Source organism: Cnephaeus nilssonii, assembly GCF_951640355.1.
Source record: "Cnephaeus nilssonii genome assembly, chromosome: 12".
Taxonomy (NCBI): Eukaryota; Metazoa; Chordata; class Mammalia; order Chiroptera; family Vespertilionidae; genus Cnephaeus; species Cnephaeus nilssonii.
In genome coordinates this window covers 23,196,183-23,210,170 of record NC_137083.1, presented here as the reverse complement: position 1 = coordinate 23,210,170, position 13,988 = coordinate 23,196,183, and the positions used below count along the sequence as shown (strand labels likewise).

At 40.5% G+C, this 13,988-nt stretch overlaps 1 protein-coding gene across 2 annotated transcripts in view; it reads left to right on the top strand.

Annotated features, from left to right (window-relative positions):
* GLCCI1 (glucocorticoid induced 1) overlaps positions 1-12,553 on the top strand; it is an 80,030-nt gene extending 67,477 nt beyond the window's left edge. For both annotated transcript variants that reach the window (XM_079785744.1, XM_079785743.1), the window contains exons 7-8: positions 8,196-8,316; positions 9,457-12,553. In XM_079785744.1, coding sequence (XP_079641870.1) covers positions 8,196-8,316; positions 9,457-9,805 — 470 coding nt within the window. In that variant the 3' untranslated portion in view covers positions 9,806-12,553. The remainder of the gene's footprint in view (positions 1-8,195; positions 8,317-9,456) is intronic.
* The last annotated feature ends 1,435 nt before the right edge of the window (positions 12,554-13,988 follow it).

The following is a 13,988-nucleotide window of genomic DNA, read 5'->3' as shown; positions in this document are numbered from 1 at the left end:
TTTCTGGCCCTCTCAGACCTAGAACAGAAGGCAACAAAGACTGCCCAGCTTCCACCTTCCTAGCTACTTTCAAAGAAACACTGAAATTATTTTATAACACGTTTATTGCTTCTCACTGTAGAAAAATAGATCCTAGGCAATAAAAATTTAAAAACATAGAAAAATTAAAGTTTAGAGAATCTTAGAGGATTTTTATGGTCCTCGTCCTGACTTGAGCCCCCACCCCCACTCCCTTTAATGGGTTTCATTTTGAGGTATTTTTACATGTAAAGTGCCCAGATCTTAAGTGCTCAGTCCAATGACTTTTTGTAAGTGGATGCAGATCAAGATTTAGAATGTTTAGCACCCCGGAGCCTCTCAGCCCCCTTCCCAGACGGTGTCCTTCCCCTCTACCTGGAAGTCACCACCATTCTGACTTCCATCACCATAATCGAGTTTGTCTGTGTTACTGTATTTCATAGAAATGAAATGGCATTTTGTGTCTGGCTTCTTTCATTCATCATTATGCCTGACTATCTGCTGAGATTTAAATGGAACCTACTTTGGACTTTGTCCTCTGCTCTTATTTCTGTGGGTAGATCCCAGTGGTTCTCTCCTTTCTTTTTGCCCTTTCCTTTTCAAAAGCCTTGTGAGCTCCCTTACCCCATTAAGGCTGTATTGAGCAGGATAGCACTTAAGGCATTTCTTTGCTTCAAGTGGGCAGTCTTCATTTGGTAGGATGTTAGAGCAGGAAACTTTCATCTTACTGAGGCATCCTACCAGAGCAAATATCTTTAATCACCCCCTCATAACATTTTCAGTAAAACAATCAAGAAAAATGTTCCTACTAGAAGCAAAGTGTTATTTTGAAGGTAAATGGAAATGTGAAATAACGTGAACTTGTTTTAAGCTACACAGGTGGTAAGTGGCAAAACAGGTCTGTCTGATTGATGCCAAAACCCATATTCTTTGTTACACCCATCTATATTATAAAAGTCCAGTGGTCGTAATGCTGTCACGACCAAACAACTGGTCACCAGGAGGTGCATGGAGCACCTCTCGGTCCCTCCCCCCGGCCTGCGAGCTGCTCACAGCAGCGGCGGGGCAGGGCTTGCATGGTGCAGAGGGGCTCATGCGGGGCTCGTGTGGCGCAGAGGGGCTTGTGGCGCGTGTGGCAGGGCGGGGCTGGCAGCGGCGAACTACTCATGCATGGTTGGTCTTGGGTCCCCCAGTGTGGTGGGTCTGGGGTCCCACCAGCACAGTGGGTCTGGGTCTTGCGCGATTTCACATGCTGGGCCTCTAGTAGAAAAGAAAAGTATGTTTCAGATTGACCACTGACTGCTTATTAGGACTTGTAGTTGGGTTAAAATGAAAAGTTAACATAATAGTGATAGTATGACTAGACAACGCTCGAGTTTTGTTTTCTTCTTTTTAAGTTTAATAGTCTAAGTAACTGAGAGACACTGACCCAAAAAGGAAATATTTTAAGAAGTTGACAGATGAGTTCCATCTTGGTTCACTGGTTGTGAGGTTGCCTTCAGGACTCTTTAAGTGTCTGTATTCCATGAAACAGATAAATCTGGGCTCTGCAGTTCGATTCTAAGTTTAAAACCGTATATGTTCTTTAATGCCTTTTTTCCTGAAGACTTATAATCTGTGTTCTTATGAGAAGGTATATTCATGCCACTCTCCTGCACTGCAAGGTCTTCTGCAGGGAGCACTCTTAACACCAGAGTTAAGAGCTCACTGGCTTCGACACACAGGAATGGATTTGAGTCCTTAAAGTTTTGGGCATAAAATTTGCATTAATCCTCAAGGATTCCATAAATGGTAGCTGCTGCTATAAAAATAATAATCATTATTATTACTTATCTCCCCAGTGCAAACTTTTTCTCTACAACAGCAATTTTCAACCAGTTTGCTACAAGAATTTTTAAAACATGCAATACCTGACTATTTAAGTCAGGGACACTGACCTCTTTTCCCTTAGATTGTCAAATAAAAAAATGACAACAGCCAATACAACAATAAACATCTGGTGTGAATGAGTCAAAATTATACCTTTTTTGGGGGTGGTCAGATCTCTATGTACAGTCTAAATTCTGGGGATTTTTTTAAAGGTACTTATTTTATCTTATAATTGGCATTTTTTTGTAATAAAACATAAATTGCTCTTTTATTTCCATATATTTGCAGTAAAGAAAAACGTGAACGTTAATAGGTTTCTAACAGGTTTGCATCATTAACTATGAAAACAGAATTGATCCTATAATGTTGTAGTCAACTAGGATCGATTTAGAGCACCCCATGCTGTTCAGTTTTGTGGGAGACTAGCCAGTTCAGACATCCTGGGGCCCTGGGTAGCGTTCACAGGAGGGGAGGGCCAGCCACTGGAATTGCGTTCTAATGAGAGGTGTGCTGGTGCTGCTTCCGGTACTCCTCTATTCAACACTTATTTCTGCCTCTTTCTAGCATCTATTCTCCATGAATCATGTGTAATTTGAGACCTCTAAAATAATTTTAGTTGATTAGCCTACTGTTTTTTTCTTGGGCTATTGCAGCTGCCCAAGGCAGAAACACTCTGACTATTGAGAAAGGTCCAGCCGGGAAGAGACTGCTTTCAGGTTTTGGTTTGTGTGTGTGTACAATTCAGGGATCCAGAATAAGAGCTCTCATCTTGACAGCCTCAGACTATATCCTAAGAGTCGGCTAAATTCTTCCACATTATCATGCCCCAAATGCAAGGGAGGAAAACAGTCATTTATATAATACAGATGGCAGCGTAAAAATATTAGTTCTCTTAGCAGCTCTGTCAGTGTTCCTTGATGGTAGCCAAACTGGTGCTGGGCAAGCCACAAAATCTAGACTTCAGTCTGCCACTTATAGTTGGTCTTTGGCACAATTCATGTAAGCAGTTGTTATAACATTCTGCAGTTTTGCAAGATATAGTGGAAACATTGATTATTGTAATCTAAGTCGACTCAAAAGTTCTACTCAATCCAACTATGGAGAGCTGTATTCCAAGAGCCCATAAATTGGTTATTTGGAACATAAACTATATTTTCCCACAGGAACAACATATGTTATGTGGATGGAGTTTCCTAAGACCAATGCATAAAAGCCTATTTAACTCATACTGTGATTTAACTCATAAATATTAATATTGCTAAAACTTTTTGGGTGTTAGAACTGAGCAGCCCTTATTCACAGGAGAGAAGAGAAAAAAAGTATTCTCTTGTCTTTTCAGGGTCTTGGGTTGACCCTAGGCAGACTTTGAATTTTTAACATCTTCTAATTCCTTTCTACATACATTTTAACTCTATTTGATTGATCTCTAGGCTCTATATTTCTTAACCTTTTTTGACCTTTACCCTTACCATACTTTAACCCTCTATCTTCCAGATAGCCTAATCAGCCAAGATTTTGGAGCACTGTTCTTTTTGTGGTTTATATTGTGAAAATAAATATATTGGATATACTTCTTTTAGCTCCTACATCTTGCCAATCACTGCTTTTGAGCCTGAATCGGTTTTTCTATGAAAGGAATCTTCCCATGTGGTTCCAGGATGCTTATTATCCTAGAAGAACCTCTTGGTGGTGAAATTCCAAGGAGTGTAGAGATTCAGTTCCAACAAAGGAGTTATCTCACAGGTTAAAGCAGATCTCTTCTAAAGTAACAGAACAAACAAAGCAAACAAACTCTTAGACACAGGCAATAGTATGGTGGTTACCCGAGGGGAAGGGAGTTGGAGGGGGCTGAAGAGAGTAAAGAGGGATCAGTGGTGACGGAAGGAGACTACACTTTGGATGGTGAGACACAGTGCAATATACAGATAATGTATTATAGAGTTACACACTTGAAACATATATAATGGTATTAACCAGTGTTATCCAATAAATTTAATTTAAATAAATAATAAATAAATATTAGCTGCTGTTTTTAAAAATTGATCTGTTTTAGAATTATGTCTCTGAGGTCATCTTTCCTATTTCTCTTTTTCAAGATAACATCTAAAATTACGTATATCCTATTCTGACAGCTTATAGGGAACATCTAGTAAATAAATACCTTTTCCCCTACTTTCGGAAAATGTTCACAATTGTAGCAATGGCAGATGCTGTGCTAGCTCTCTGGATAAGTTACTATTCATAATTTAAAACTAATAAATATATACAGCTCAGTTCCAGCAATTACAATCCAGAGTCTATAATAGAAGCAACCCAGAATTTATCATGCCTGCATGTGTCTTTCACCTAATCTCCTGTTACACATTTAGCAGAATGTGAGCTCCAGCAGGAACAGGTAACTTTATTTTGCTTGTTGCTTTATCCTTAGCAAATAGAGTAGTGTCTAGCAGAGTGGTGCTTAGTGGAGATATTTTGAGTAATCCTTTAAGAGCTTTCTTGGTGGTATGTCCATTTTTAAGGATATATTTTTATAGCTGTGTTGAAATTATTAGTGTCTTTTTTGTTAAGTTCTTAAATTGTATGTGTTTGGCTTTTGAATGTTCAGGAAGAGTGTGATACTCTCTCTCCCCACCTCCCCACAAACAAACAAACAAGCTAAGATTATGTGAACCTAGTGATAGCCCTTTGGTGGGGAAGAAGACATGAAGCTTCATTTCCTGTTGAAATTAGGGGAAGGAAGTACCTTTGCTAAAACCCGTCGCATCTTCAACTCTGTTCATGACTGGAGAGAAAATAGGGTATCAGCCAGGCTAGAGGAAAAGGGGACCTGTTGGATTTTTGTCCCATTATCTTTTGTTCTCCTCTCAGAATAAATATCAACACACAGAGGCCATTCCTTCCACTGTATCTCTTTGTGAGGCTAACAGAAGGCAGACCTAATAAAGCTGTTACCTGAGCTGTAAGATTTTAATTAGAAACATAGAATGCTAGACTGGGAGGAACTCGATCTTCTGGTCACCTCATGTCTCTAATGAGGACAGTTGAGTTGAGATAGATCAGAACTTTGGCAGAGAGCCTAACGGTAATGAACTGACTCAGATTCACCGGTTGAATCCCTGCTCTGCCACTTACTAACCATGTGTCCTTGGGCAAGTTACTCAACCTCTCTGTATCTCAGTTTCCTCGCCTGTAAATTAGGGATAATGATGGTACCTGCTTCATAGCATTGTTAAGATGATTAAATGTGCTCAGGTGAGTTTACCTGTGTTATCTCCTGTAATATTGCCATAATCCTATGAGTAGGGATGTTGTCTTTATATTATCAGTAAGAATGGAGAGTCTGAGGCTTAGAGAAATGAAGTAACTTAAGTTCTATGCAGTCCAGATGCCGACAAAAATCTTGTACTACTTGACCCTACTTCTTGCTGCCTTTGCAGGAGGAGTACAGGCATTCAGCCTGAAAGGGCCTGGTGTGTGGAGGACAGTAAGAAGTTGTGTGGCTGGAGCACAGGGCTGAATGGTGGGGAGTAGTTAGAAAGCAGTGCATGTGGAGAAGTAGAGAAGCAGCTACTTTATAAAGGGCCTTGGAGGCCTTGGGAAGAGAAATGAAGAGCCAAGCAAAGATCTTTTGTCAGCTAACGGACATGACTAGCTCTATCTTTTGGGACCATAACTCGGGTGGAATTACAGAACTGGAGAGAGACAGCAGAAGTACTAGCTAAGATGCTATTGTAGGAGCCTAGTCCTATGGTCTCCAAACTTGATTTGTTACATACACTTTTCAACCATTTTTAATCTGTGCCCGTAATATAAATTCATATATTTCTAAATTATCTATGTGTAATCCAATCCCTAAGCTGAATATGTGCTGGTAAAACTTCCTTTCATATTTTCAAAGTTTAAAGTAAATATATAAATGTTCTAATATTTTCTTCTTGCCTGTCAGCAAATTGTGTTGTGCACCTCAGTTGGGAAACCACAGGTGTAGGGTGAAGTCGAGGAGGGATGGCAGGGGCAGAGGACTTGGAAGAAGGGATGGAAGAAGGATCAGCAAGCAGCATTTGGTGGCTGATTAGATGTGTGAGGTGAGGGAGGTGTACGAGAAGGAAGATGAGGATAAAGGCAGAGCTCTAGCTTGGGAGTTGTGGAAAATGATTATCACCGCTAATAAGGCAGTGAGTATCAGAGAAGGAACAGGATTTTAGGAATATAATGATACACTTAAGGTTCCATGTGGCTTTCTGCCTGAAGATGTTATAATACCATTTTCATGCAGCAATTTTTAGAAATTGGAAATTAGAAAAGTTTCAAGAAGAAAAACCATTTAATTCATTATAGATAGTTAACAGGAAGATAATCAGTTTTGTAGATAATTCAACTCACATGTAACTTTCAGTTCTGGGAAAGTCCCTAGCCTAGTGATGTAATAAGAAATAGAACACAGATTGTAACTGTGGCCAAGATGATTTTTCTCACATGACAATAGGGTGAATCCTTGTTTGCTACTGACAAAGTCACACCCCTGCTGATGGCAGAAAGGCTTTTAAAGGCATGGGGCCCATAGTCTTGGGCCACTTCTGCACACCAGGAAGGCTCTGTTATTACCAACAGTCATCTCCATGGAGGCATCCCATGCCTATCTACTTTCTTCTGTATTTCCTTTGTAAGGCTTGCTGTTTGGATAGCAAAGCAAGGTCCAGCTATATTTTTGGTATTACAGGCCTCATTCTCACCCGTTTTCTACTGTGGACCTGTCTTTTTGGTCTAGCCTAGCTCAAATAGAGAGCAGCAAACTCAGACTCTAATCAGGTTAATGACGCTTTGCATCTTCCTGAGAGAGAAATTCATATCCTCTCCCCCACACACACACACACACCCACTGGAGATTTGTTTAAGCAATATAGTGTAAGTGTTGAATCTAAGACAATCCGCAAATCTGTGTGGTATGTGAAGAAACCCAACTTAATGCTAAGACTTGATTATTTCCAAGAAACTCCGCATAATCTGTAGGGACACGCATAACAGTAGTGATGGAGAAACTATGTGCTTCTTTAGGTTTCCCAATAGTGTGGCCTTATTTTTCAAAGCAGTGATTTCCCAGCCAGAGGTATAGCCACATTCAAATGCAAGCACACATCTTTGTTCCCAGGACTAACATAGAAGCTCTTTAAATCGCCCACCAAATACACTGTAAGTGTGCCTGAAGGGTCTACTTTCTAAGCATGTACTATACTTCATTAATAATGATAAAACATCCCTAGTACTCAGATTCTGAATGTTAGACTGTGTTCTATATCCTAAACTAAAGCAACTTATCAAAATTGTGACTAATGTAATTATGGTGCAAATGCCATCTTTCAGAATATGTATGAAAATAATATATTTCACTAGATCATGTGCTTAGTATTTTAGCAGGGGGGATTGGGTTTGCATTAAGTCAGAATTTGTTTAAATGGGACTATTGTATTTATACAAGCATGTTACTGACTTTACAGCTTGGCATCTCACGGAGATAATGACACATTTTGGTAGGTTTGAATTTCCAAAATCCTTTGCCAGATAGGAAAGGAAGAAATTACATATAGATTTTACAGCATTTCATGAATAAGACCATTTTCTTTTTGGTCAAAATATGAAGAAAACGTGTTAGTTAGAGATGTTTTTAGATTTCTCATGCTTCCAGTAGCAAAAATACAAATTGTGCTAAGAAAGTCCTTTTATACAGGCATTTTCAAGGCAAAATCCTGAGCAAATTACTTTTTCATGGTGTGCTGAAGGGAAAAGACATTGTGTTATAAACTCGTGTTTTTCCCTGCATACATATTATTCATGATGTTTAGTAAAAGTAACATTTCTGCTAAGAGCTAGTGAAGATTATTCCACATACTAAAATTTCCAGTTACATTGGTTGGACAGTTAGAAAACATAGAGAACCCTGTATTACAATCTCTCGTAATTCTGCTGTATGACTTACACATATTACGCCATTCATTTACATTTTGCAATACATAATAATGCATTTGTTTTCAGGACTACAGCTCTACTTTATTCAGAATGCAGTTTTCTAGACCCAAATATCATCCTTTTATGTTCCGTGGTGTGGCAGATTACTGTGGCATTGAAGCTTTTCTGTATAAGAAATGTACTACAGAAGGGTGTTAGAAATAGCTTTGCCATAAAGGAAGCTCTGTGGTGGAAGCAAAGGGGCCACAGTGGATAAACTGTGCAAACGGCTGCTTGTTTGGAAATCAAATTTAATTGAAAAGAGCTTTCAATCACTAGTTAATATAACTGCTTTAAATTTACAGACAGTGGGAGTAGCTCACCGTTACCCAAGTATGCTTCATCTCCCAAACCAAACAACAGCTACATGTTCAAACGGGAGCCCCCCGAGGGATGTGAGCGAGTGAAGGTCTTTGAGGAAATGGCGTAAGTAATGTCTTTTCTATCAGCTGGGATCTGCAAAGCTGTAAAGCTTTTTACTGAGACCAGTTGATTACAGATGAATCAACTACTCCAGCCAGCTGATAATGTGTTTCAGAATTATGAAAGGAGAATCGAATAGGCAAAAGAGAGCTTAATAAAGGAGAAGTGGAGGCTGTATGCTGGGAATATGTAAGCTAATACAAAAGGAACTTAGAAACTCATCCTTACTAGCTAAAAGATCCATTTTTAGTCATTCAGAACGTTCCCTTCCGAGGCCGTGTGGATGTAGGTGGCTAACACAAAGACTCTGAGCAGCAGCGTTAGTATTAGTACCATGCGTGGTGCATCCAATGGCAGTGGCCACCAGCCAGAGGAAGCCAGTCTCCTTCCCTGTGGGCACATGTACCATGTATAGTCACTGGACTTTCTGTTTACAGATTTTTTCTTTCTGAAATTTCAATATGTACACATTAAAAATTAAAAGAAGTTCATACTGAAACGACTTGGCAGAATAGCTAAAACAAAAAATCAACAAAAACCCAACGACCTGTGTGGATCTTGGGCAAAAAAGTACAACAATCCCTGTGCCCAGTGCAGGTGTGGGGCGGAGGCCGCTGCGCTCTTGCATGTAGCAGGGACAGCCCGGCCTGTAGGGGAGGATGGCTTAGGTTCTGGGCGTGGAGGAGAGGAAGGGCTCGCAGACTTGCTTTGTTGGGCTGACTGGCTCTTTGAGAAGCTACTGAAACTTTATTTTTCTGATCTGTGTTAGTAGAACGCATGTATAGAGATGCACAAAAAGGAGGAAACGGTGGGGTAATCCTCTCCCAGTATACTTTTTCTTAAAAGAAAGAGCTTTCCAACTGAGCATGTTCTTCAGCTATAATGTGAGAGGTATTTCCACGTCCCTAAATGCTTGAAAGCAAACTAATGAACTCTGGGAAGATTTGTCTGCCCAAATATCACTTCCGTGCTGTGTGCATCAGGATCTGCCAGCTGACTTTGCTATGGAAGATGTTTACCCCTCTACACTTAACTCATCCCCTGCCATTCACATTTTAGCTGTTTTAGAGACTCCAATTAGTTCAGAAAGTGTTTAACTTTTTTGTGATTGTAAGTAAACCTCATTTTGTTTTATGGTTTTAGGTCTCGTCAGCCTCTCTCAGCCCCTCTCTTTTCATGTCCTGACAAAAACAAGGTTAATTTCATCCCAACGGGATCAGCTTTCTGTCCTGTGAAACTCCTGGGCCCTCTCTTACCCGCCTCTGACCTGATGCTCAAGAACTCTCCCAGCTCTGCCCAGAACCCAGGCCTGGCCACCCTGACCGTGGAGCAGCTCTCCTCCCGGGTCTCCTTCACGTCTCTCTCTGATGACACCAGCACGGGCTCCACGGAGGCCTCCTCCGTCCCGCAGCCATCCCCGCAGCCCCCGCAGCTCCTGCAGGACCTGCAGGGCGAGGAGCACGTCTCTGCGCAGAATTACGTGGTCATCTAACGCAGCAGGGCCTGGCCCTACTGGACCTTCCACGGATTAGGAACCAGGTCTCAGACGTCTACCTGCATGGAGTGACAAACTTTCTGAATGCCACCACCGACAACAAGCTACTTAGCAGCATCGTAAAGTATCTCTTAACACTGATCTTGGCAGGGATGGAACTCCTCTTCAGCAGTTTTTGTGGAAAGCAGCAATGCTTGCAAAATGTGTGTGTCACTGAGCATTTTAAGTGGAGACTATGCATTTCATAGTATGTTTGACAGATTAGTACTGTGTCCTGTGTTTTGTTCCAAATTCTTCAGTATAAATAAGCTCTATATCAAAAAGTTGCCTGTCTAAATAGAAAATGTCTTGCTGTGTTTTGTCCTATGGAAAATACTGTACTTCAGGATTATGTTTACGATCGATCCAGGTGTTTGTTTCTAACTTCGGTAATACATACAATGCAAAAAATAAAATAAAACAATGGCCACAACAGTTGCACAGTGCCCACCCTATGGCCTAGCTTCAGGTACTTCAGTTGAAGTCTAAACTCAGGTAACTTGGAATGTATATCATATTGGGATATTAACTATTTCACAGCTAAAAAGCTAAAGAGGGAACATCACTCTTTGCCTTTCCTTGTTTTACGCATTTCCCTTTCCTCATTACATTCCACTTCCTTAGAATAAGAAGTGCATTCAGCCCTAGGAGAACGGTCATCCTGGACCTGGGGGAAATGAGGACCAGCAAACCCAGGGTGTCTGACATCACTCTTGTCATGTGGTTACCAGAAAAACAGCTGTTGCATTCACGGTCACAACGTGTGTAAACATGGCTTTTTTTTTTTTAACAAGTTCAGGTGTTGCTCAGTTAATGACTGTCCAGTGTCGCATATAAAGTGTCCAGAACCAGGCTGTGCACAAACATTCCACATTGTGTGTGATGGAATTTAAAGGCAAGAATGTCTAGGTTGAAATTCCGAACGAGTGAAGTTTCACAGGGAGTGGTTGTGATTTGTTTGTTTATGTTGGCCACCCAGGTCATGAAATGCTACTGTTTTATCTAAAGGCATGTTAATGTCTAGTTTCCCTTTTGGAAAGTCTTTAATTCGCAGGTTTAAAAAGGACACGTTTGGGGTTATTGTCTTCCTCAAGCAGTTCAGGTGCATGAGTGACATTCATGTAGAGAGGGAATGTGTAGGTCTCAGAATTAATGCCACAGGAGTTAGAGGTTAGTTGGTGACTTACAAAAGCAGTAGTTTGGCGCTGTATCCTTTAAGCCTCTCTCAATAGTATCATGAATAGTTCTGTTGATATTTTGGTCATGCAAAGACCCAAGTAAATAGCCTTGACCTTGCAGACTTGACTTGACTTCTCAGCGCAGTGTGAACAGGGCCCCCAATGCTGCCAACTGCTCAGGGGAAGAGCCCGGCTTTCAGACATTGTTTTCTGCCACACAAAGAGAGGATCCAAAAGCAAAGGGAAGGTTTTGTATTTTCATTGCATTGCTTTTAGTTTAATAAAACATAGAGTTGTTTCCATCTGCACCTTAAGTATAGGGCACAGTTTTCTTAAGAATTAGGGGAACAAGATGTCTACAGCTACTGGAACGTTGCAGTTCCCTTCAGTCATTCCTAGGTTGTTATTTTCTAAGGAGGTTGGAGAAGGAAGAGACGGTAGAGATGAAAGCAACACCATTGATTTTTATTTTAAAGAAATGGCATCTATGTGTATGTGTTTGTGTGTGTATGTATTCTGTGTATTATTTTGTCATGATTCCCATTTTCTTCTTTCCACCAAAGTTTGCAGTAATACTCTCTCCTGAAGGCGCATTCTGGCTCCTTTAAATTAGTCAGTGTTACGTTGTAGGAGACTGTCATGGGAAAGGATTCAGTTTACTTTTGCCGTTTTCACAGGGGAACCTTTTTAAACAATCTCTTCAGCAGCAGACACCTTTAACCCTAATAATCTCAGGCCTTGATGAAAATACTATATTTTGTAGAATATGGTTAAAGGGAGAAAATTATTAGTTCTGTAAGATAAATATGAGCTCCATTAACTTCTGATACCTGGTTTAGCATTACCCATGTGTTGATCTTAATGCTCTGCTTTTGTCCAAATAAGATGCAATAGTATCAATATCAATTTCCAAAAGATGGACTGAAGATGCTTTCCTGGTGATGAAATCTGATGTACGATATTTATAGTGATATGTGCTTTTTATTTTCTCATGATAAACTGAATATTAATTGTGTTGTACATTTATTCTTAGCCTATATGAACGTTTTGAACCAAATGTGTTAAAGCTTATGCTTTGCCATATAAATTTCCCGGAAGTTGTTGAGCTCAAATGTATCCTACATCCAGCTGTAGAAAATTGTCAGAAATTGTTTAAATTTTGTACATAGTTGTACTGTTTAATTCTAGCCACTGCGCTGAACAGTATTGGAGTTACCATCATTATGGCTTTACACAAGGAAATGTGTGGCTTTTGTTTTGTATTTTTTCAGTATAGAAGTTCCTGTGTCTTATTTAAATAAAGTTATTAGTAAAAGTGGAACTGTTCACATCCATCTTTGGAAAGACTGGGGGGCTGGCATCTCAACCGTCACAGGGATTCGGTGCAGGGTGGTGGCCATCTGCGGTGCTCACCGGTTCCTGACCTGTGTCTCTGGGGCTGAGGGAATCTAACTGGATCAGGTTTCCACAGCCTGCTTTCCTCCGGACATTTAATTTACACACTTTCCCTCACAAGGTAAGAAGCTAGATGTCTAAAGTTCCAAGTCTCTGTAATGCCCCCAGCTCCGAGCACCTGAAATAGAGAAAACATTGTTCCCACGTTATTATTTTATACCTAAGAACTGTTGGTGGGAACAGGTTATTATATTAAGTTTGGTGAAATCACCTCAAAAAAAGTTGCCTATTTCTTGCAATGAAAGCTATAGTTTAAAAAACATGTTTATTTTTTACTCTTTTTATTTATGTTTAGATTCAGGATGAGAGGGAGAAAAGCTTTACAGAACAATGGAGTGTTGGTGTTATGTCCCGCCACCCAAATGGGCTCATGATAGATCCTGTGTCCTGAAAGCAAAAACAAACCACATTGAGAAGTAGTTTACCAGCGGAGGGCTCATATTCAAAAGCACATCTTACCCAGGAGATAAGATTTCACCTCTAAAACAAACTTTAAAATGACTACTTAGTGTCTGTGCTTTTGCCTGAAAAAAGGTAAAACACAACATTTTAATGGTGAAGTTTGTCAACTATCTTGAGGATGATTCATAATTCAGACGGTGAATTAGGTACCTTATGCAACTTAAAAATTCCATTGCAAGTGAATTCGAAGGAAAAGTAGAATTCTCAGCCCTATCTCTGCTTGACTCTTATCAAATAACAAGCTTAATATACAAACAGCCCTGAGAAACAAGCAGTATGTCAGTATTTGCAAAATCAAGTCTTGAAAAACAAGGGGGAAATTGGGCCTGAGTTCTAATATATGTTTAACCTTATACTAGCTAGAAATAGCCACTGAAAGTTTATGAATATTGCAAAATAAGTGCCTATCCCCATGCCCCACCCCGCAGGGGGAGGCCCCTTCTCAGTGTGAAGTTTCCTATCCATGCATGTTCCCTACAGCTTCTGCCTTCTCCCCCATCTTCATGCTCAGGGCTCTGGGGCTGCAGGACTTTGTGAAGTTGGATCTCTTCATTCACAGCAGGAGTCAACATCTGAATGCTGTAGTCTAGCCCCACAGTTCCTATCAGACTTGCCTCATCTCAACTTCAATAATTAAGTGGGATGAAGACACTATCTTGTCCCCTGTTGCACCAAATCAGCTCACCTTCTTAGGATACCCCATGCCTGTTTCCCAGAAGACAGATAGGAATTCCAAGTCGTGGAGTTTTCCCCACCTAAATCTCTCTGATGAGCCTTTTCCTTCCTACTGTCTCCCCACTGAATTTCAAGCTGCAGAGGCACGGTGGCTTCAGATCAGACAGCCAACCAGGTGGATGAATTTCTTTGGAAATAGGATTCTGATGGCAAGGAAAGAAAACTAAGTATGCTAGACTTCAGTACCTCTCTAAGCCATAGACAAGGGAGGGGTCAACCAGCTACTGCACATGGGCCAAATCCACCCCATGCTTACTTTTGTAAGTAAAATTTTACTGGTCCAAACCCACCCACACTCATTTGCTTATGTG